Source organism: Opisthocomus hoazin, chromosome 11 (assembly GCF_030867145.1).
Source record: "Opisthocomus hoazin isolate bOpiHoa1 chromosome 11, bOpiHoa1.hap1, whole genome shotgun sequence".
Classification (NCBI taxonomy): Eukaryota; Metazoa; Chordata; class Aves; order Opisthocomiformes; family Opisthocomidae; genus Opisthocomus; species Opisthocomus hoazin.
In genome coordinates this window covers 16,009,831-16,032,700 of record NC_134424.1, presented here as the reverse complement: position 1 = coordinate 16,032,700, position 22,870 = coordinate 16,009,831, and the positions used below count along the sequence as shown (strand labels likewise).

The 22,870-nt window shown below is 37.4% G+C and overlaps 1 protein-coding gene across 4 annotated transcripts in view; it reads left to right on the top strand.

Moving 5' to 3' along the window:
• The first annotated feature begins 1,058 nt into the window (after nt 1–1,058).
• Nucleotides 1,059–22,870, top strand: part of CACNA2D3 (calcium voltage-gated channel auxiliary subunit alpha2delta 3) — a 472,558-nt gene continuing 450,746 nt past the window's right edge. For all 4 annotated transcript variants that reach the window (XR_012765257.1, XM_075432892.1, XM_075432891.1 and 1 more), the window contains exons 1-2: nt 1,059–1,820; nt 2,439–2,520. Coding sequence is in view for 3 of the 4 variants with exons in the window: in XM_075432892.1 (XP_075289007.1) it covers nt 1,705–1,820; nt 2,439–2,520 (198 nt within the window). In the remaining variant the exon portion in view is untranslated. The remainder of the gene's footprint in view (nt 1,821–2,438; nt 2,521–22,870) is intronic.

Sequence of the window (22,870 nt, the reverse complement as noted above, 5' to 3'; positions counted from 1 at the left end):
TCTTCTGAGAAAGCAGAAAGCTTTTATCAGCCAGGTGTTGAATAGAGGTTTTTAAAGCAAACTGTTCAGAGCTCTTAGAAATGTTAATGTGGAAAAAAATACAGGCACTATATGTCTAGTTTCAAGCCAGAAAATGTTAAACAAGACAAGATGAGTATACAAAGGCAGAGTGAGTAATTTGGGGTGTTAATTCTAACTGGAGAGGGAAGAAACTAGAATTCTGGAGCGGACGCTGGAGCTGTAGTGTGTGATGCAAGGATGACTCAGCCCATGCTCAGATCATCTCCAGGTCTTGCCATACTTCTGTACATTAAAGTTCAATTGCTATTTTAAGTCTGTGTATTTAGTGGAGAAGAAGGTGAGAAACGAGCAGAGGGAGAAGAATGAAAGCAAAAGAGGGAGGGTAGATTTGAAAACAACAACAACAAATACCTGGACCAATCCCTACTGCTCCCCATGCTGCTCTCTCCGTGGAGGGGCTTGTAATCCTATGTTTGCGGTATCAAGGGGATTCTTCCATGAGCAGAAATTAGTAATTTATTCATAGGCCCGAGTCAGCCCGCACTGATTTACTTATGCTGCATTTCTTCCCATTCATAAGCCTTTGCTAGTCGCGGTCTCTCGGATAGCGGCAGCGCTCCGGTGTGGGAGGCGGCAGCGAACGTGCCTTTCTGCACACGGACGTGCTCTGCGTGGCTCGGTGAAACGGGCGAGCCTGGCCTAGACCCGGGGCTGGCGCCGGGAGCCCGCCGCTCCCGCCTCGGCGGGGATCGCTCCTCCGCCCGCGCCCTGCTCGGCGCGGCTCCGCGGCCGCGCTGCTGGCGGTTCCCGGCGCAGGGGGCTGAGCTCCGGCTGTCCGTCCGTCCCCGCCTCGCCGGGCTGCGTGACAGATGCTTGTCATGCAGCGGTGCCCTGCCTGAATTGGCCGGGTCCCCGGTGGGTGTGCACGGCCCCCCCCCCCCCCCCCCCCCCCCCCCCCCGCCCCTGCCAGCCCCGCCGAGCCCTCCCTGGCTCAGCCCCCGGCAATGTGCAGCGCTCTCTTCTCGCCTTCCTGGAAGGGCTCAACTACACTTTCGGCTCCCGCAGACTTTCTCTGCTTTTGCCGTACAGAGGCACCCTCCCTCCGGTCCGGCTCCTCCTGTGCCTGCCTCTCTGTCTCCGCGCTATCCCGTTAAAAGGCTGCTGCTCCTGCTCCGCTGAACCAATGCGCTGGCTGACTTGATCTGGGATGAAGGCTGGAGGTTATCGGCGAGGGAGAGGAGAACTCTAGGCAGCTTTCCATTTGCAAAGTGAGCAGTAATTGCAAGAAGACAGCCTCCCCAGCTGGAATCGATAGTCTGCTTTTTTGCTGCTAAGGGCACTTTGGAGCAGCAGTAGGTCACTGAAGTAACTCCAGCACACTGCTGACTGCGGAGTTGTAAAGAACTACATGCAAGTGACTGCAGTAGTGCAGGAAAACGCTTTGCTGTTACCAGGGACACAATAGTTTTCAAGTCTTTAGAGCTTCGCTTCTGGTCCTCTCTTTCCATTACACAGAGAAGGGTCATCCTTTGGAGGGACGAGGATGGAGCTGTGATTTCTTCCAGTGGTGTTCTAGTGGAGTGGGCGAGGGTGGGGAAACAGGCTTTAGAAGCAAAACCCCACTGCTGCTGAATTCAGCTTTGCTTCAATTTCCCCAAATCTTTCCAGGCACAGAGAGGCACAATGCCAGAGAATCTGAATCTTCGGGCTTTTGGGGGGGTTTTCTTTATCTTCTGGACAGCTTTTAACACAGCCTTAGTGGATGTGGTTGGATCGGAGCAGCAGATCCCCTTGTCTGTGTAAGTGCTTTCATGCTATTGCTCTCAGGACCATGTTCAAGGATGAGAGCTTGACTGCTCAAGTTCTCATCTGTTTATATTGGAGATATTTGACTCTTCAAGGCACCTTTGCTCCTTGGTCAACTGTGTTTAAAGTGGTAGTCTTTAACTCGCTCAGAAGTACTTTAATTTTATTGTAGGAGCATGTGTTGGTGGAGTATGTGGTCACAGAGTCTTAAGTGCTTGTATTTAGTTTGTATTAAGTTGATGCTATTATGTTAACTCTTCATGTGAGAATTTGTCATTCAGAATTGTTCTGCCATTTTATTTGCTTCTGTCCTTTCCATGGATATCTGTTATATTGTGCCAAAGCATGTTTCTGTACAAGTGGATTCTTTAAATTTAAACAGCGCAGGTTGGGTAGTTTAATATCAGAGGCCTTACCTTAGCATAGCATCTAGTTTGTTCTTATACCAGAACAGCTTCTCTAATCTTTTGCTGTGCTTAGGTTCCTTAGTGAGCTCCTTAATGCAAAATTGCTAGGATGCTTCTGAGTGCAGCTGAAGCTGTTACAGTCTGTGTTGCTTGCTATGACATGTGTATTACATTTCTTCCTGTCTCATTTTTTTTTCTTCACAGTGTAAAGCTCTGGGCCTCAGCATTTGGTGGGGAGATCAAATCTATTGCAGCCAAGTATTCAGGTTCCCAGCTCCTGCAGAAGGTAAGGATCTCTTCGGTTCTAGTAAGGAAGGTCTTAACAGAGAAAATGGAGGCAGATTTAATTTTTTAAATGAATAGGAAAGCAGTGCTGTACATGCTTTTGTCCAAGATCTATTTTTGTATTGCATACTAGTCCCTGATGACTCTTTGCATTGCACTGCATTATCTAGAGATAGTTGATTAAACTGTTATTTTTCTTTTTGCATGATTTTTGTTATTATTAGAAAGTAAACTCCAACGCTTCTATTTCTTGAAGTCTAAGCTTCAACCTATATTGCGGGTATTTAATCTGGTTGCTGCATCGTGATGATGATGTTTCTGTGTAGAAACAGTTGTTTCTTATGAAAAAATGTTAACTTCATTGAAGGAGCAGAATTAGTGCATATTGTATTATTTTCACCCTGTGCTGTATGTATGCAGTTCACTGTATCAGGAGAAGACGGCTGCACTGTTGTTTGTCATCTCTGCAGTTTTTACAATCCCATTATTCCCCCAATCATTTCAACCCAGTGCTGGGATGTATTACATCATTACAGATAAGGGGAATGAATGTGGTTATCTTCTTGCTCAGCTGCACAGCTGGGTAATAAGCTAGTGAAGTGCTGCAAAAACTTGAGAAATTGGTATAAGTCTACATAATTGGGGCAGAGAGTAATGAGAAAGCGGATTTGAATATTAGGTGTTATATCAAGGATTGTGTCTACTGTAGGTTGCATGTTTAAAGTTCTGTATTGTAGACAATTTATTTTTACAGCAGTTGCTGAAAAAATATGAGACACGAAGAAGAATATGTTAAACATTTTAAGACTGCGATTTTGCGGCATTTAATATGTGATCCTCAAAAAGTAATATGGAAATGGGAAAACACTGAGACATTCACTGACTACAGAGACACTCATTCAACCCATATGTTAAATTTCTGCGGTTTTTTTAGGTGTGATTTTTAGTTGTAACACATTAATTATTTTTTTGTCTGATTATAAAGGAAATTATTCCTTGAGCTTGTAGCACCTATTTTGAATATGTGTGGTATTATGTAATGGATAGTGCATGTAGCAGTTCAAATAAAAAGATTGTGCTATCCGTGTAAAATAAAAGCAACTGACTTGGTGATTACTAAAAGCAAGTGATTTCCATAGCAGCGTCTGTCTTTTCAGTGTTGTATATCCAGGACTGCAAAACACGAACTTCACTAAGCTAAAATACAGAGCTATTACGAACAAAAATACCTGAGATCTCTTACTATCTTTCAAGGCCTTACATGGCGTCACTTCAATATATTGGGCAAACTTTTATTTTAATCTGAAAATCTGGACATTGAATATTTATTATACTTCTAGCTCATATTCTTTAAAGTCTGTGTAGTCTTATACCATCACTTTTTTTATGAACTCCTTAAATTTATAAAGCAGATGGACCTTTCAGTTTTGGTTAGTATCTAATCAAGTATTATTAAAAGGGTTTAATATTTTATTGGGCCATAACAAACAGGTACCTTTATTTAACTTTGGAGCTGTTCCATGCGCAGCCATTTTTGCACTAAAATAGCTTTAAAAATTAAATCTACCAAATACATACAGTCTAACATTTACTAGAAAAAATATGGAATATACTGTGTTTTGCAATTGTACTAAAATCCACAAAGAATCAGTATGAGATCCTTAATCGTTCTTCTCTTCCTCATAGCAGATACTGCTGCCATCTCTTCTGTAATGTATTTTTTCCCTCTGAAGTAGCAAGATTTCTTCCTATTGGTTGTTATAATTGTATGTAATTGGCAGCTATTTATTTTACCTTTTCATCAGCATCCTTTCTCTTTGACTGACAAATCTGTGCTCCTGTTTTTGAAGGTAGACAGTGTATGTTAATTCCAAGCTATTTGTTTTTGTTTCTTGCTTTTGTTACGACATTTCAGTATAGAATGAAAGAGGAAAGCCAAAGCACAGATTTGACAGGTATTTAGAGTATTTTATTCCTCTGTCACATCCTCTATTCTTTTTGTCTTTTTCCCTTCTGGTTACTGTAGTTTTAGGAGACCTCTGGTTCTTTATATTTTTATTTAAAATTCCGAGTGTCTCTGTCCTTTTAAGCTTGCGGTTTCTTGCTGTTGATTGTGGCAAATGAGCCTGGATGACAGATGACTTTCACATGTATCTTTTTGTGTTGTTATAAAGTATATTTCTTCTGTAAGCTCACATGAATAAAAATGTACCAAACGTCAAGATTTGCAAGTATTTTCAACATGCAAAGTCAGTGGCAGAAGTTGGCAGAATAATTAAGGAAGTGATGGCACAGTAGGGCTCTAAATGCAAATACTGTTCCCGCCCCCCTTCAAGCAAGATGTCAAGAATCCATTTGATGTTTACGGTGGGCTCCGGGTGATCAGAGTCAATGTCTTTTTAAAGTCTAGATTCCACTTTTAGAAGCAGCGTGATTTCTGATATTACTGGAGAAATCTGCATTTTCTGATTATGAATTAAGCATTGTTAAATGAATAAAGATATAAAATGTGTGTATAATTCTGTATCTGGGCAGTATAAATTTCTCAATTACCAACTGCTTTTTAGTACCATTTAGTTTAATAAAGGCTTGCTAAATGAAAAATTAATGTACAGGTTACTTGATTCTCTTTGTTAGCATATATAGTGAGCACTACTTCCAAAGGAATGCGTTTGAGATCAAGGCATGATTGACACTTTTTACTGCCCAAGTGTTTTACACACGAAGAGTCATTTGACCCATGCTAAAATTTCATTGAGCAGATGAAGTTTTGAGAGATACTCAGCAAAGCAAAATTTTGCCAGATTGTAGCTGTGAATATTGGTTTAGTTATTACAATTCTTAAGTCTTGCTGTACTGTGAACATGAAATGAGTAACCAGCATTGCTCCTCTTGAGTTTCAAAATGATGTGTAAGAATATTTTGGTCACTTTTGAAACTATTTATTTTTGAAAAAAAACCCTGATTGCCTTATGTTAACTGAATGTTTTATTATTTTATTGCATTACGATCATCTTATCCAAGTATGTTGTTATGCCTCCTAAGATTGAATGAGATATGAGATATGTATGATTTTTTCCCAAAATTGACTTTAGATGAAATACAGACACTGTAAATAGCTCAGAAAATAATAGTTCAGTAAGTAATTTCAGAAATGATGAGCTTTTAAGCAAAATTATCACTTAAAAATGTAGTATTTTAATGTTCTACTACTTGCTTTCAAAGTTAAGGAAGACAATTCAGTGTTCAAAAAACCATACAGAAGAAAATAGGACAATATTATTCCTAAGTTATCTGATTTATGGAGGTTTTACACTTGTCATGGATTTGGCAGCGTACAAGAAGCTGCTTGGCGCTGTAGAGACATGCTTACTCTTCACCTAGTTAGCAAATAATGCTGGGGTCTAAGAATTTATTCAAATTTTAATTGTCTCTTAGATGCTTACATTATTTTCCTTAGACTTTCTAGAGATATCTGTCTTATTTGAATCTTGACACTTCAAATTTTTTTTTTTTAACAACTCTGATTATGTTTACTTAGTACTGTAGTAAATGCGAGAGTAGCCCGCTGACAAAGCCAGGCTTGAAGTATAGAATGCAAAGCAAGGGTTAGGTGCCAGGAAAATATTCACTTCAGCTGCTACAGTTAGAATTTTGGAGGAACAGACTTTGGGGAATGCTACTGTTCACATATAGTGTCGGTGAGAATAGTATGTTTTCAGTGCCACGCTGTTGCAATATAATAGTAGTGATAAAGTGGAAGCAAAAAATGCAGGTAATGTGCCATCTGCTAACATTAAAAATAATTGTTGTTACACAGTAAAGCTTTTCCAATGTCCATGAAGTGTCTGATTCTCTAAAAACGCAGGGTGGTCTATGCTTTCTCAGATTTCTTTTGGCGAGCCTACTCTACCCACCCCCACCCCCTCCCATATTCTGAGCTTTGATAATTCTTCATTTGGTCCTGAACTGTTGATATCATTATATTGCTAATGTAGGAACAATTTCTAACTGAGAATAAACTTTTATTTATTGATTCTGCCATAAAGGTTTCTTACTGAAGACGAGCTTGTTTAAGGCTATCTCAGACTTTCCTTATGTAAGCTGTATAACGGAGTCTGCGCTGTTATGTAAGCACTGGCTGCCTTGGTTTCAAGCAGCCTCTAGTCTGCATCTGCCCTCTCCTTTCCATGAATTCTTCATTGTATTAGTTCTCAAATCATTGTGGTTTTTCAAAGCAGGTTTTTCAATCAATATAGCATTGCTATTTTTAAAGTTTCAGAATTGCATTTTTGTCTTGCTGACTAGATTTGGTGCTGTATCTGGATAGTTTCTTACAACTATGGCAATGTCAGTGCAAAACTAGTATAACAGGGTGATTTAGATCAATTAGTATTCAGCTGGTATATCTGATTCATGCAGTACATCTATCTTTAGTTTTAAATCATATAATAGTGACTTAAATTCTTAGAGAAGTTTAGTCCAATCATTTTGACGTTAATTGCTTTTCTTCTATTCACCCTTGTGTTGGTTTTGGTCTCTGTGGGCTGTTTCTTCTTTACTCGAGTCACTGCAACTACTGCTTTGAAGGGAGGGGGTTTGGTAGGGTTGTCATGCAGTTTAAGGTATGCACATGGACTGGCTTCTTGGATATCAGTTTAAACTTCTGCCAGATGAGCAACTTCAAAACTGCAAAAATAATACTTTTTTTTTTCCTATTAAAAATAGAAGAAAAATTATATAAAAAAAATGTAGACATATGACTTAAAAGAACCCACCACCCCTACCTCCCTCTGCAAAAAAACCCAAACCAACAGCAAGAACACCGTCCCCCCACCCCGCCCCAATCAAAAAAACCCCTCAACCCAAAATACCCAAAACCCAAACTCGGAAGACTATCAGCCGGGTGAGCTTACTAAAAGCTCTAGTCAGAGTTAATTCATTATAATTCAAACTCCTGAAGTCTGAGTTATGTAACATGTGTTTTGTAGCACTGAATTAAAACCAAGCATTAGAAAATAAAAGAAATATGTATCTGAGTATCTTAAATAACTTTAATTCTGATGATTAATGCAAATGATGTTTTGGAACTTGCAGAGCTTGAGCCTTCACCCCCTTTAATTCTTACAGGTCTTTGGGCTGCATAAATCACAAGGTGGTTCTCTGTGCCAAACTAGTTACGAAGCATTTCAGTGTGTTTGGTGAAGTATTTGTTATCTGCAGACATAAAGGTAAATTCTTTTGGATAGATAATTTTTATTTGTTCAAGGAAAAAAATAATTAAACACATTCATATGCTACTAATGTATTAGGTGGAAAAATCTTCTGGGCCCAATACTAATCTTCAGGTAGCGTATTGATCTGTAGAGGAAAAGATCACAGTGCTCTCCAACTTTCAATAGTGTGGTCTCTTTTTCTCAATAACAGCAAATAATTTTTCCTTCTTTCCTGTAACAAAGTTCTGCCTTCCCTAAAGGTATTGGAAAATTTTCTGTGCTTTCAGAGAAGTTAGAAGTGCATCTTGAATGATCTATGGTCTTACTCTCATTTCCTGTTTGAATGTTACAGCAGGAGTAATAATTTCTTGGAGTTGGTAATGATTTTAAAATGTAGTCTAAATCAGTCTGAATATCAATCTTTGTTTTATATTTCTCTTTAACTAAAAGGAAAGCCCTGTATAAAGCCATGGTGAATTCATGCTCTTTTGCCATCAGCACTGTATATTTTGCAGTATTTTCTTTGTCTTTCTGGGTTTTACAAGCACAGCATTATCCTCTTACTTGTATCGCTGAAAGTAAACATGTTCTATTGCTAATACGTAATAGAAATACGAGATGGTTTCAGTAAGTTTGATACATGCTTTACACTTTCAATAGTGTTTTTTAATATGGAAATTATTGAGTGGACACTCCAACTGGTAAAAGTGAAATCTTGAAAGGAAATGAATGCTAATTCCCTTGCTTAATGCATTTATGGCTGTTTGTTTTCACATCCTGTATTGGAAAATGCTTACATTTCAAGGTTAAAAGAGCCAGTCTCCATGCAAATTCTCTTGACAGTTGAAGGTATGTAGAGCCATGAATAGATGCTGCATTGTAGTGGTGATTCACTTTTAGGCAACTGCTAATCAATACTCTACACTTTCAAATGTCGTTACTGTTCTGTAGGGTACAATTTTTTTGTTGCTGATAATAAGTAATTATACACTTTACAACACAAATTATGTACTGATAGGATAGACTGTATTTTAGGTTGCTGTAGAAGCCTCAACAAAAGGTCTCTGTGAAATACTTTGATTAATATGTTGTTCTTATGAAGTTCCATTTTGCTCATTTTGCTTTTTCTATGTATGATGTTTTTGCAGAAGTGCATGGATGTTTCTGTGAGCCTGTTTAGCATCTGCTCAGATCCTTTGTAAAGCTTAAGTACTTTTTTAGAGTGAATGACAAAATCATTGCAAGATTTGTATTTAAAAAGGAATTTTGTGCAAAAATATATTTTTTTTTCTTAATTTGTCATAGTTGGAGAGCAGTTGGGAAGAGTCTTGGAAGCCTTTCCAGAGGTGTTGAATTCCAGGGACAGGTATTTTCTGAAAGTATCCTGTCCTCAGATCTCTTAGAACTTCACAGATGGAGCTATCCATCTTATAGTTAAGTACTACACTGTTTCTGAGGATGAGGATATAAGGTGTGAGGAGACCGTGACTGGTCAGGAGAGACAGACTTGTTCACATAGGAGTGTACAGATGTTTCAACCAGCAGATCAAATTTAATCTGAGAATAAACTAGTAGACAGTAGAATACATAGCACGGGAATTAAGCTGTCATAAATCCCTCCTACGTAAGAGATCTGTCTTCATGCAGTCTTTAGCAGGGTCTTAGCCAGTAGCTAGAGCATCTTGGATGGCTTTAATGAGCTAGATTTGAGTTGACAGTAGGTAGAAGTCAAGTTTAGAACAAAATAATTTGTTTAGCTAGCTGAAGGCAAAATAAGGCTGTTTCATCAGTGGTGCTCTTTGAGAACGAAGGGAGAAACGGATTTGAATTTATAGTGAAGTTAATGTTAGGTGCATAACTGTGTGAAATGATCTGCATTCAAATCTTGGACAAGCCTGCTGGTGGGATATGTGTGTTTGAAATGTATCTTCGAAACAGGAATGCCTGAGCAACACCCAGTACCATGTCAGGAAGGAGATGGTGGTTGAGGCAGTGAAGATGATTGCTGTAGTGGAAGACAGAAATACTTAATATGCTTTGCTGGATGCTTTGTATAGGAATATGACTTTCATTTCATGCACATGAGCTTCAAATTTATATCCTGGGAGATCCCTAACACAGGAAAAATGAATGTTTTTCCAGAAGATTCTTTCAAAACCCTATGAGAAAGCAGATGACCTTAGCAAGAGTTTTGGAGACAGACGGGCAGAATTGTTGCTTCCGCTCCTAGACTAATTTATGTACGTAGACATTTGTAATCTTGTTCAGATGTCCTCAGAGAGACTCAACTCCTGCACTAGCTTTCTGTTACACTTGAGGCTTCATGTTTGCTAGGAGCACAAATTAGTTTCCCCTTGTGTTGCTTTTCACACTGATTCCTTTTGCAATTACTACAAGCAAAGGTTATTTGCTTTCCCCTCTCTATTGACTCTTCCTCCCCCTGTCAACTACATCTATCATAACCCATCATAGATGTGAAGACACTGATACACAGAAGTTGTCAGTAGAGGAGGTCACAGATTCCAGGTGCTCTTGCTGCTTCTGGTATCTGTGACTGTTGTGAATACACTGAGGGATGCAGAATGTTTTACTCTCAAAGATTCATCTGATCTGAATGATTTTACCTGCTCCACGTTTCTGCCATATTTTGTGGTAAAATGACTTATGTGGCTATCTTTAATCTCTATGGAGAGCTGAGAATTCACTGGGAAACTCATGTGTGATTAAGTATGTATCAAATCCATATTTATGAAACTAGAAATGTTCTAAACTGTAGACACCCTTAAAGGTAAGATTCTTATGTTGTATAGACGGGAGGGACAACCAGTCCCGAATTCTAAAAAACTCTTCAGTGTCTGATGCAGACAGGTATGCTTTGTGAAAGAGACAATAACCGTCAAATAAGCTAGAAAACTGGAGAGGGAAAAAGTCCAAATTAAAAAAAAAAAAAAAAAGGTGTATTTCCTTTTGAACTGAGGAGGAAAGTGTAGAGAAATGTAAATAGGCTGAGGAGAGGGAAGAGCAGAACAACAACTAGGTCTGTTTCACTGAACAGTGATTTAGTGCCATGGGCCAAGCTGTGCCTGAGCAAAACTAGTGAAAACTTGAAAGGAAACATGGCAACAGTCTTCACTGCAGAAAAAAAGGAAGAAGAATGAATGTGTTAGCTATGTCCGTGGTAGATGAACAACTGGTCTTTGAACACAAAAAATTAATTTTTCTCACTATCAAAAACTTTTTTTTTAACTGAGAGAAGATACTGGAATAGTGTGGTACTCTTGCAGGGTGGCTTTTCAGAACAGGTTACCTGTTATTATGTAGATTGCATTGAACTGCTGTATGTTAGGAAGACGAGCTACATAGTCATTTCTTTTGGAGTTCTTTTTTATTTTGGACTATAAGCAATGAAAGTAATTGTATTTCTTCTTTGGTGTCTATATCTGTGCACTGTTAAGCTTTGTGCTTTTATCTCCGTAAGACAGAACTGGAGCGTCCTTCAGCTTTCAGAGCAGAAACAGATTATAAAACACTAATTATTGCTGTACAGGTTGGCCAGGTTGACTGAATGCTACCCTTTTTTTTTTTTTTTTTCCTTCTCTCTCCTTTATAAGCATACATTCAAATGGTCTTATTAAAATATACGGCTTTTTACTATAGAAGGATAAATATATGAAATACAACAGATTAAACTTGTGAACAGTCTTCATCTATTTGACTTGAAGTCCAACAATCACATGGTTAGAGTTCAGCAGATTTCAAGATTGTTCAGCCTTTCAAGATGTCCCAACATGTTCTTATGTTAGGCTTAATTGTGAAGTAGGTAATAGAGCTTCACTAGGGCTTGTAAGACAGTGTGATACGCCAATGAGAGAAGGAAATGACTGTGTAGATGTGAACTCCTGGTTTATTCCTTATGTACCTGCCACATGTTTTAGTGCTTTGCTATGAGCAGTTGTCAGAGTTTAGCAAAGTTTGTTCTGGACTCTTCTTACTCTGGAGAGGAGTTCTTCCTGAGCACTACCTATGCTGAATTTTTGCTTTTTCAGGTAGAGCCTATTTGGTTGGTTTGGTAGAGTCATCAAGGTATAGAGGTTCTGACAGGGATTCTTAATCAGCAAAGTGTTTGACAAGTGGTTGTTTCTAGCCATTTGTTCTGTCTGTTGAGATTCCTGAAAGAACTGAAAAGAGTTAAACCAATATATTTCATTTAGGTGACTGAAACAATTTCTAAAATATTACAAGATGTTCTCTTTGCCAGAGCACTTGCTCCTACTCCTGTGTTTTGCTTTTGCCTTCCTTAATTTGACATGTTGTTTTATTGATGTCTTTGTCTCTCTCTTTCTGTCCTCTTTCTGAACCACCTTATTTAGCTTATATTTGAATCTTTCTGTTTTAGAATGGGCAGATGTTCTAGAGAGAGATGTTTTCTTCTGAGACTGATGCCAAATACTTTTCATAAATCACTTTGCAGTACAGGAGGCATTTAAAAAGATAGCTATTACTATTTATCCTTCAAACGAGATTATGAGATCTTAGCACCCATGTTAAGGAAGTAGAAGGTGCCGGAAACCAAAATGTTTTGTCCATTAACAAAACAAATAATGTGGTGACCTAATCTAGTTTATAAGATTGGGGGTGTAACATGAGAAGTATGTGTGTATAATTCATTCAGTGTATCGGGGCTTAACGCTTTTATCCTATTGTTTCATTAGTTAGCTTGCTTATATGAATGACTGACAGTAGTTTCCGTATTGAAGCTTTGCTTTTAGTTTTTAGGAAAAGGGTGGTAATTACATTTGAGCTTCTATTAGCCTCATGAAATGTTTTCCGTTGGTGTACGCAAAAGGTGGAGTTGACAGGCTTCCCTGAATTCTGTGTAGCTGACAGATTATCTATTATGTTAAACTGTTCCTCTGTAATGTCCAAGTTAAGTAGATCTCTGTTTAATGTTCATCTGAATACAGTGGTACGGAATTTAAAAATATTAATTGTACTTTTAAATGGAGACTTTTGTGTTTGGCACTAATGACTCAGCAAAACTGGTTCTGGAAAAGAACCCTCATCTTTCCACTTTGTACAACTGTCTTACTTGCTTCCACTATGGAACTCTGTTTTTAATAATTTCTGGAATCATAGAATAATTAATTCTGGAAGAAGATTTAGAAGGTCTTTTAACTCAACTTTCTGCCCAAAGCGAGGTCAGTGCTGAAAGGAGAGCAGATTTCTTGGAGCTTTGAGTCTGGTCTTCAGAACCTTCAAGGACAGAGATACTACAACCTCTTTTGTTCCAAGGCTTGATGCTCCTTGGGATGAAAAGTTACTTGAGCTGGAACCTCCCATTTCAATTTATGACTGCTGTCTGTCGCTTATGCTGTGCACCTACATAAATAGCCTTGGTACATCTTCTCTGTAACCTCCTTGTAGGTATTGAAAAGGCATGACACTTTGTCATGGCAGGACTCTCTTAGGCCTCAGCCATAGACAACATTATACCATCTTTAAGTTGCTTCATCAGGCCTCAACACTTTCTTTTCTGACCAATTCTTTTAAAATAGTTTGCACTAACATTATAGGCTCTTAAACTGAACTCTCTGCTGTTTAATATTCAGGTGGGCTTTTTTCCATGGACACTGCTGTTCTCACAATAGGAGTATGTAACTGTTCTCATAATTACAAAATCTCAAGAGTAATTTCCACTAAGTTAATTGCACAAATTGTAGAAGTTTTGGGTGTTTTTTTTTTTTTGTAGTTTGTTGTGGCAACACAGGAATTTCCCTTCTATTTTAGAGCTAAACCAAACTCTTTAGATCCCAGTTGCTTCACTAGCCATTTTCTTTTATCTTTATCAGCTGCACTATCTTGACTGAAGTTAATGTTGTACAGAAATAATTTGTCAGGTGGTAGAAGGTTTTGTCTCTTCTGTTTTAAATTGTTCTGTCGTAGCTGACAAGGGCTTTCTTCCTGCTTTTGTACACAAACAAGGATTTGACTTGCTTTCCTTAAAAAGCAGGAGTCAAAATTATGCACTGATAGATCTCTAGCCTGTCAGATAAAAGCACTGTGAAAATGCTGTTTGGAAGGCATTAGGAAAACTTTGGTCAGGGCCACAGCACATAGTGTTCCTATTGTTTCTCTAGGTCATATTTTAATGTTTGGCTCTTCACTATATTCCCAAGATTTTGTGTCAAGCTAAGTCACTAATTTTCAAGACACACAAAAAAGGAAGAACCTACATACTACGGGTATTAAAATTTTATGTGTTGGGAACACATCATTGGCCACAAAATTAGATAATTATCTTCTAAAGTGACAAAGCTTCAAAGATGAAAAGCAGGAATATTCAAACTTCAGCTTTACCTTGAAGCTAAATGACTATCATTTTATGACAGCTGTGCAAAATGTATGACTGCTGAGCTGTTTGTACATGATGCTATCGTATTACATTAATAGAAATTTTCACTGATAATGAAAACTGGTAGGAGGCTAAGAGTAAAGCTTTATGTTATGACTTGCAGCCATTGACTATCTGCATCCAACAGATTTATTACCCCCTACGCACATCGTGCCTTTTACAATGTCTTCTGCCATTTCTTCAACAAAGTACAACAAGAAAGATGATATTATAGATGGCAAGGTACAAAAAAATCTGAGTACTCGCTTCACACTTCAGACTTCCACTTATCATTACCAACTGCAAAGCAATTTCACAGTAAAAGCAGAGATGAGTTCTGACATCCTCCTGGAACCTTCCATGAAAAACATTGTGGGGGAGGAGGAGGAAGAATATGAAAGAAAACTGGAGGACTTCTGTTGGCAAACTCCAGAGTTTAATTTTCCTATTAAAATCAAGGGAGCAGACTGAGATTCAGATATATTTGGCTTCTTATCCTAGGTCTGTGATAACTTTCTTGATGGTCTGCTTAGGCCACATAATCTTGGTGGACAAAACTCAGTGAAGCCCTTAACCATGATATTAACTTAACCTGTAATGTCATACATACAAATACGGCACTTGTGTTGGTAGGATTTCATCCAGAACTGCAAAAGCCTTGAAATGAAAGTTGAAACCACAAACAGGATTCTCCCCCTACTCCCCCTCCAATGGAGACATCTTTTCCTAACTTTTCCATGTAAAACGGGCCTAGCAATACTGCCTTTTTCCTTTAATTGCTGAACTTTGAAATTGTCTGGATTAGAAGCAACACTTCTTGTAGAGTGTGTAGCATATGGAGAGGATCAGGTGGTGAAGAGCAGCACTAGCATATGGAAGTAAAGCAAAGTACATGGAATGGATCAGCTTGGAGAGCTACAAAGCATTAATTTTAGCGCATTTTTTAAATAAAACTTTTTCACTACTGAGGAGAGAAATTGTTTCCTGTAACAGTCCTGAATAACTACAAAATTGATAGAAACCCTCTTATTTCTGCTGTCGATATCTGGTATTGATAGCTGGCAATAAATCTCCATATGGCATTGTGCTGGCAGGTAAAATTGAACTCTTTCTTGTCAGAGAATTAATTCTTCCTGTGCTTTGAATACAAAATGATACGCTATGCTGATATTGGGAAGGAATTTTCAATTTTGCAAACATTTTCTTTTTTCCCTTATATATTCCTCCCCCATACTTCTTTTTTACTATCAATTTTCCACAAAAATACTGTTCTGAATTATTGTTTCCTCTAGATCCTTCAGAATGACCTTTTCTGATTTCATTCCAAGTGAGATCCAATCAATAAGACTTGTTATGAAGTCAAATTCACAAATGTCAAATGCAGTTTGTGATCAAACAGCTTACTTTATCCCTTTATGGGTAGCTGATTATTTCTGTCTGTATCGCAATTACCACAGAAATTTATTTTTTCTGTGTACTTTCTCAGTCCATCTCTGTGCTCCCACTTGTTTATAGCCATTGCTTTTTTCCTCTGGAAATTTTTAGCATTCATGCATTTTTTTCAGTGTCTTGAGCAGATGTAATCATAGTGCTGCAGTGAGGATCTGGTCAGTTGGAGAAAAATATGCAGAAATAAAATGAGTAATGGTTTAATAACACTTTGATACATAAGAATGGAGGAAGGTTATGCAAATACAAGTGCTGTTCTTAAAATTATCTTTCCATTAAGTTATGATGTTTGAATTTTTAAAGTAAGAATAAGTACATTAGGATCTACTGGTGCACCTTATGCATTGTGAGCATTATTAGAAAGAGAAGGTTATTATTTCCCTAGTAACAGCCAATATATTTAGTTGTGGGTTGGGTGGTGTGTTCAGGAAGTGTTGGCGAGTGGGAAGGGAGACAGGATTCCCTCCAAAGTTAAATGGAAATTTTCTGTCATAGCAGGGCTGGCAAGTTTACAGCATCTTACTGACAATACAAATTGCAGGGAGGGATCAGTATCGGGAAGCTACTGCAGTCTTAAAAACAGATAAAGATGAGAACAGGGACAGGTAAAAGTAGTAAGATGAAGAGGAGTGGAATGCTTTGGGAGCAAAGAAGCAAAATGACTAAAGAAAGTGTTATTTTTTTCTCTGTAGTTTAATACAAGTGGAGAGTACATTTGTATGAAATTCAGTCAATATCTGTATTCTGGTAATATTTTTGACAAATCTACTAAATGAGTAATTTTCATATTAAAAATACGTAAGCCACAGTCAGAAAGTCAAATTTGCTATTTTTGAAATGACTGAGTACCATGCTTGCAAAACTTTTGCTAAGAACTAAATTTAAGAAATTATGTGCTAAGAAATGTAAATTTCAATTCAGGAAAGGCATCTAAAATTAAACTGAGTATTAGTAATGACATAATTTTGACTTTTGTATTTGCTTCCCAGATTCTTAAAATTTGAATGCTTTAACTTTTTTTTTTTTAATTTGATGTTTGCTCTGCTGAAGTCCTTTGTTTTGTACATCCCAGTGTAATAGAAATAGAGTTCAACTACATTCATAACTTGGCACCAATCCTGTCCAGTCCACCTTAAGCATGTCATTAATGTAAATATGTGTGTTCAGTAGAACTTCCTTGGCATTAGAAGATTTCTGGGGAATTTTGTGTGAAAAAGAATGGTAGAAAATGGCATTATATGTGGGATTGGGACCTATACTTACAGGTTGGAATAATTCAAATGTTAGTGTATAGAATTATTCATGTATGGCCGTATTTATCTGATTACATACTGTTTGTTTATCTTGGTTTATAAATATACAGGAGCTGTATAACTTCTGAACATAATTTATCAGACAAAACCAGCTGCTAACTCAGCTCTTCTTAAGAATCTTCAGTAAAACACACAACCTACAAAATAGTGTCTTGAAAAGTACAAATTTTCCATTCTCCACAGAAATCCTCTGTGCCTAGCAGATATCTTCCTCTCAAGAGTCTAGTAAAAACCTATGGCTTTCTGGTGTGACTGGATGAACGACAAATCCAGGCAGACTGTACTTTGGCTTGCATTGCTTGAACTTCACTCACTTAAAGCAAAGGTTTCAATATTATAGGGCGACTCTGTAATTTGGCAGAGATGATGCTTTCACATCTTAGTTGCTGGTTGAAATTTCAGTGTGTTTGGCTAGTTGGTGCAATCATTACATTGAACTAAATAATGCCTCCTCTGCTTTAGAAGCCTCCAAAAAACCCATAGTCCTGGTTTTGCCCCTGATCTGTTGATTGACCTTGTGCAAATCAGTTCTGATATATGTCTGATTCCATACTTATAAAGATGTGGAAAATATGCGTACTGCCTGCAGTTTAAAAAGAAGTGTAATGACAGCTTGTGTGTTAAATTTTGCTTTTGTTCGGTGTATTTTTGTTGTGGTGTTGTTAGCTTTGAGGTTTTGTTGTTGTGTTTTGGGGCTTTTTTGTGTTTTTTTTTTTTTTAAAATGAAATCGAATATCGCTTATTAGTATGTGTTGATGAATGATTGATCTAGTTGACAGAACAAGTCAATTTTCTGTAACTTCCCTTATAGTAGCAGTGCTGTCAAAAAAGAACAGTCTTGGAGCCTGAATAATATAGCATCTGCTTCGAAGGGCTTAGGAACTTGAATGAAAACAAGATGCGTGTAGGATTAACATTATTATTTCAATCTCATTTAAGAGTAAACTAATTACCATGACATTTGAATTCACATCGGTTTAGGAGCAATTGAGGGAAATGCAGATGGGAGTTACTTTGCATGTTGATGAGTGGCACCTCTGTAGTAGTATTGTGCCTGAGATAAGGTCATTTTTGGTAACAGTATGCATGCTTTTAATGAAAAGTACTTGCATAAAGTATTGATTAGCTCAAATAATGTAAAAAAAATAGCTGATTCTGTAATGACTGGCTAGTGCTAAAGTCATGACTGCTGATGAGAAATGATGCAAAAAAGAAAACCAAGGAAAAGAATTGCTGCTAGACTGGCAGCTAGTTCAGGTACATGCAAGTAAAAACCAAATTTCCACATATATCTAGGATATATGAGTAGGTTTGTGTCTGCTATGATTGTATGCCGCCTTGCAAGCCTTTAAACCAGTACTTAGAACGATGACTATTGTATAAATTGCAAGAGGATTGGATCTGCACTCTGGAAGTTTTCTTTTATGTTCGCAGTAGTCATACACAGTAATGAGACTGTTATCTGTAATGAGACTGTATTCTGTTGGAAAAGAGGTGTAGAATGTTTGAGGGTGCAGTGTTCTTTAGACTGGAAAAAAGTTATGGTTTAAATACGAAGGGTAATTATAAATCTGCTTGATGGCTTCACATTAAGTCAAGCTGCAATTTATTTTAACTGCAAAAGTGTATGTAGTTTGCAGATTTCTACTTTTTCTCCTTGGTGGGTGGGAGGTTAGAATTGAAAGATGGCTTTTGTTTCCTTGTTTAATTGCCTAAAAAGAAAAGTAACTGGAATAGAATCCTATTTCTTGGAGGTGAACAATAAAATAAGACTCACCTAGTGATTTCAACATATGCACTCACTAATTCTTCTGTTCATTCCCTCCCAAAGGAGCTGGCAATCCTTCTGTGGCACTAGCTCTTCTCCTTCATTGTATCATGTATGAGGAATTGCTCTTTTCCTTTTTAATATGAATGGCTTGATATACAACATATATTCTGAACGATACTTTTTAATTTCCTCCTCCCCTCCTCTGTCCTTACTTCAGATTTCCAATATTCTTTGATAATTGGCTTTTTCAGCATACAGCTTTTCTTAATCCTGTTTTCAGATTTACTCCTATGTATTAACTTTAAAAATTTATTTATACATGCATATGTGTAGTAAAGCCATTGATGAGTTCTGTTCCATTAGTACCTTCTCAACATTTTGAAATATCTCAGTACCTATCTCTTAAGAAATATAATACCTAACCTTGGTGTACCTGGACCTCTCTATCTCTACCAGCCTTATTCTACCTCTTAAATGCTTCATGTTTTTTGACTACATGTAGTCTAGAACTCCTCCTTGGTTATAGAATGTGATCTCATTTGCAAAGTGTGTATGATTGTCTGTTTGTTCTTAGTTAATATTTTTCCCTACTGTTGCCCTGAATTCATTCTGTAATCTCTAGTACCCTGCTGATACTTCCAGACAAAGGAGATTGTGGAAATAGTAGTAAAACGTGAAAATACGTTTGCTATTTTCCACTCTTTAAAGCTTTCCAAAACTGGAAGAATTGTTCAGGATGGAAAGGAGAACGAGCAGGGGGAAGTGGGGAGAGAAGAAACATTAATTAAAAGAAAATTCTGAAAACCTTCATGACATTCTTTATTTCTCATACTGTTTCTCTCGCTACCAACTTCTTAGTGGTGCCTTGTTTAGCTTGATGATAAGGAAATGGGACTCCCAGAGACACAAGTCCTGTTACTATGTGTATCACCAGGGCTACTGGGTGATCTGGAGCAAATGCTTCTGTCCTTCATGTATTCTGTCTAGTGGCAATGTCTTTGAGACAATCTAGAACAGTTTTATGTTTTAATAGCAATCTAGTACTTTGCATCTACTGAACAGTAGCAAAGGTGCTATGCAAAATTTGTTCTTGACTTGCCATTGTACCTACAGCTCTGTAACCAGCAGGGTTGCAGACAAGTCCTCCAGTATGATTCATTCACGATATTCCTGTCGCCTGTTGCCACTTGCTGCAAAACCCACAATTACACTGCACTAAGTTTCAGGTCATGCCGGGTAATTCAGAGACCAATTCAAAATATATTTTCTTTTTCTAACTTAATTTGCCTTTCTCAAGAGTTCTTCATAGTTTTGATTTTATTCTTGCTACTCTTTATGCATACAGGTCATATTGGGTAACCACACACTTGGTTAAGCATAGAAATACTTGAATGTATAGTAGGGAGATTTATATAAAGCAATTCATTATATGTAGGAAAGATGAGTTTCTTAGTATACTAATGTTTTTTTTATACTCTCCTATGTTATAATTTCATATCCCCCTCCCTGCCCCCAAGAACCTCTTTTTCTGGACCTTGTCTGCAATAATTATACACGTGTTTGTGTAAAACTCTGAAGTGAAAAAGGGTAACCATCATTATTTATTCAGGATGAGTGTTAAAAGCAATTAAAATACCCTTACACAACAGAAGCAGAATAGAATTGTCACGTTACAATATCCTTTTTTGGGATCGGTTAAGAACTTGGGCTGTGCTTGTGGAAGAATTTTCTGGGCTTTGAAGTAGTATTATTGCAATAGAACGTGTGTGTTTGAGGAAGAGGTAAGAAACAACACAGAATTCCACAGAAAAGGGAACAGAGGATGCATGAAACAGCCTGCAATTGTAAAGCCTTGTAAAAAGCGTCTTTCTTTAAATGAACATGGTTGCCATTAAAAACCAGGTAATTGGATCAGTTTCTTTGTGCAACTATAACAAACCAGATGACCTTGAGCTGAGTACTGTGCTAAGAAAGGGTAAGAATAGCTTTTGTGTAGTTTTGTACCCCTCTTTTATTCCATGTGTAAAATTACATTTTAAAAATGATTTACCTGTCCCACGTACATCTTAAATTTTCTCTCATTGGTACTGACTGAAAGATTTTACAAAATATGTGAGATGGTGGCCCTACACTATCCTTAAAAAAAACCCCAAACACAAAACCAAACTGTATTATTGTCTGTATTATGTAACTATATAAAGCATTATGAGGTTGGATAAAAAAAGATATGAGAAGTAATAGAGTCATTTTAATACACCTTGTTGTCTGAGATTGTGAAATTTATCACTAAGGAGTGTTGCCTACTGTGTTGTCTATACTTTGTTTCCTCCATCTAAATAGTCCTTAAAAATGACATTAATAGAACTGTGATATTATTCCAGTTTTGGATAAGGATTACAGGACAAACTTTGTTTTTGTAGCCTGGATAACCATGGTATTGGAGAACAAGTAAAAAGCTGATAGAAAAAAAAAAAAAGCCTGTACAGATTCCCTATCCTGCCATGTATTCATTATACATTTGAGGATTGCTCTACCTGTGCAGGGATAAAAATATCCAAGTACTGCAGCAAGATGTTGTATTGCAGGTGGTGCTTGTCCAGGTATGAAAAAAATCTCCCTTACTCTGATCTTTCTGGAATGTGGAGAAATTGTGAAGAGAGATTGCTCTGTTGTGCTATATAAGCATTAATGGTAGTCTGTTATGAAACACAGAAGTAAAAGAAAAAGGCAGTAGGTGACATTGGATACCATGGTTCATGGTACTAGACAAGCCGAAGCTCTTGTGGTGTGACCTTCTCAGAGCAGGATTTATTGTTGGTGTGGGTTTGTTTTTTTTTGTATGATATCTTCTGGATCCTTTGTTGATCTTACAAAGGAAAATTCCTTTGTGTATAAAAAAAAAAAAATCCTTTGCAATTCCCTTACCAAAAAAGTGTTGCATACGTGTATAAAAATCAAAAAAAAAGGCAATTCTTGAGTTAAGCTGTTTCAAAAATTGTTTTCCGTACATTTGAAAAAAATTTTTTTGGTTCTGTTTCTTGACACTGAAATTTCATAAGGTTTTTCAGCAAAACTAGCGATGATTTAAAAAAAAAATCAAGAAACATTTACGGTATGAAAACATACTGAAAATGTTCTGATCATCTGGATGTAAGTTTTGTGACTTCCTTTTAAAAGAAAAATATTGAATCTGTTATTTAGAACTCGGTCTACCCTATAGCTCATTCAATGTATTCCATTTGGGACATAAAGTTGTTTTTTTTTAATAGGCATTATTTTAAATGAATAACAATGGATATTTAGCCTTATTTTCTTGAATGACCTTATTAGCTTAAAGTGTGTTGAGCCAGTCTTCCATTTTTTTAAATGTAAATACCCAACAGTAATATGGTTTCAAAACTAGAATTTGAAATTTGTTAAGCTGAAGGAGTAGACGAATTTCACAATGTCTGACTTCTCGAAGCGAAGTTGCTCAGAGAAGCGTTTTGAAGTTTGATATGACTTATAATGGTTTGTAGAGGTAGTGTTACCAATACAGTGTCATCTGACCTTTATTCTTGCCTTGAGGCAGTGGAAGAGTATTAGAACGCTTTAACTGTATATGCTTGTTCTAATCTGTATGCTTTCTGACGAAAGGTCTCACGCCTGTGTGATTTGCCACACTAGCATTGTTGTGAGTATGTAGATAACCGTAGGTGAGGAACCATTGTGGTCAGTGCCACGTTTGGCTGGCACTGGCTCCCTACCCAGAATGATGACTTCACCAGTTTGGGGGTAAGCCTGGAGCAAGGCTTAGCTTCATGGTGGCCTTGCTGTTTAGGTTACCTCTAGATTTCCCTTCCAATCTATGTGATTCTGTATTCTCTGCTAAGCTGCTGGGGCTCGTATATAAACTGATTACTCAGTGACAATTAGGAGTAAAATGAACTATACTAAACCATACAAGTTAAAAAAGAAACGAACAAAAAAAACCCTGGGGCAACTTACTCCCCCAGGGCATGCTGCGAAAGAGATCTTAGCTTTACTTACTTTTGTTGTTTGTATTTTTTTTTCCGAAAGTTTATTAAACTATTGAACATAGTAGCAATTAGGTACTTAAACAATGTACATCAAGTACCATACAGAAGTGGTGTTCTAGTAGTGCTTAGCTACTGTCTAGGGAACTGCATAGTCTAGAGCTGCTACTTTGTTGCATGTTCCGGAGTAAATAG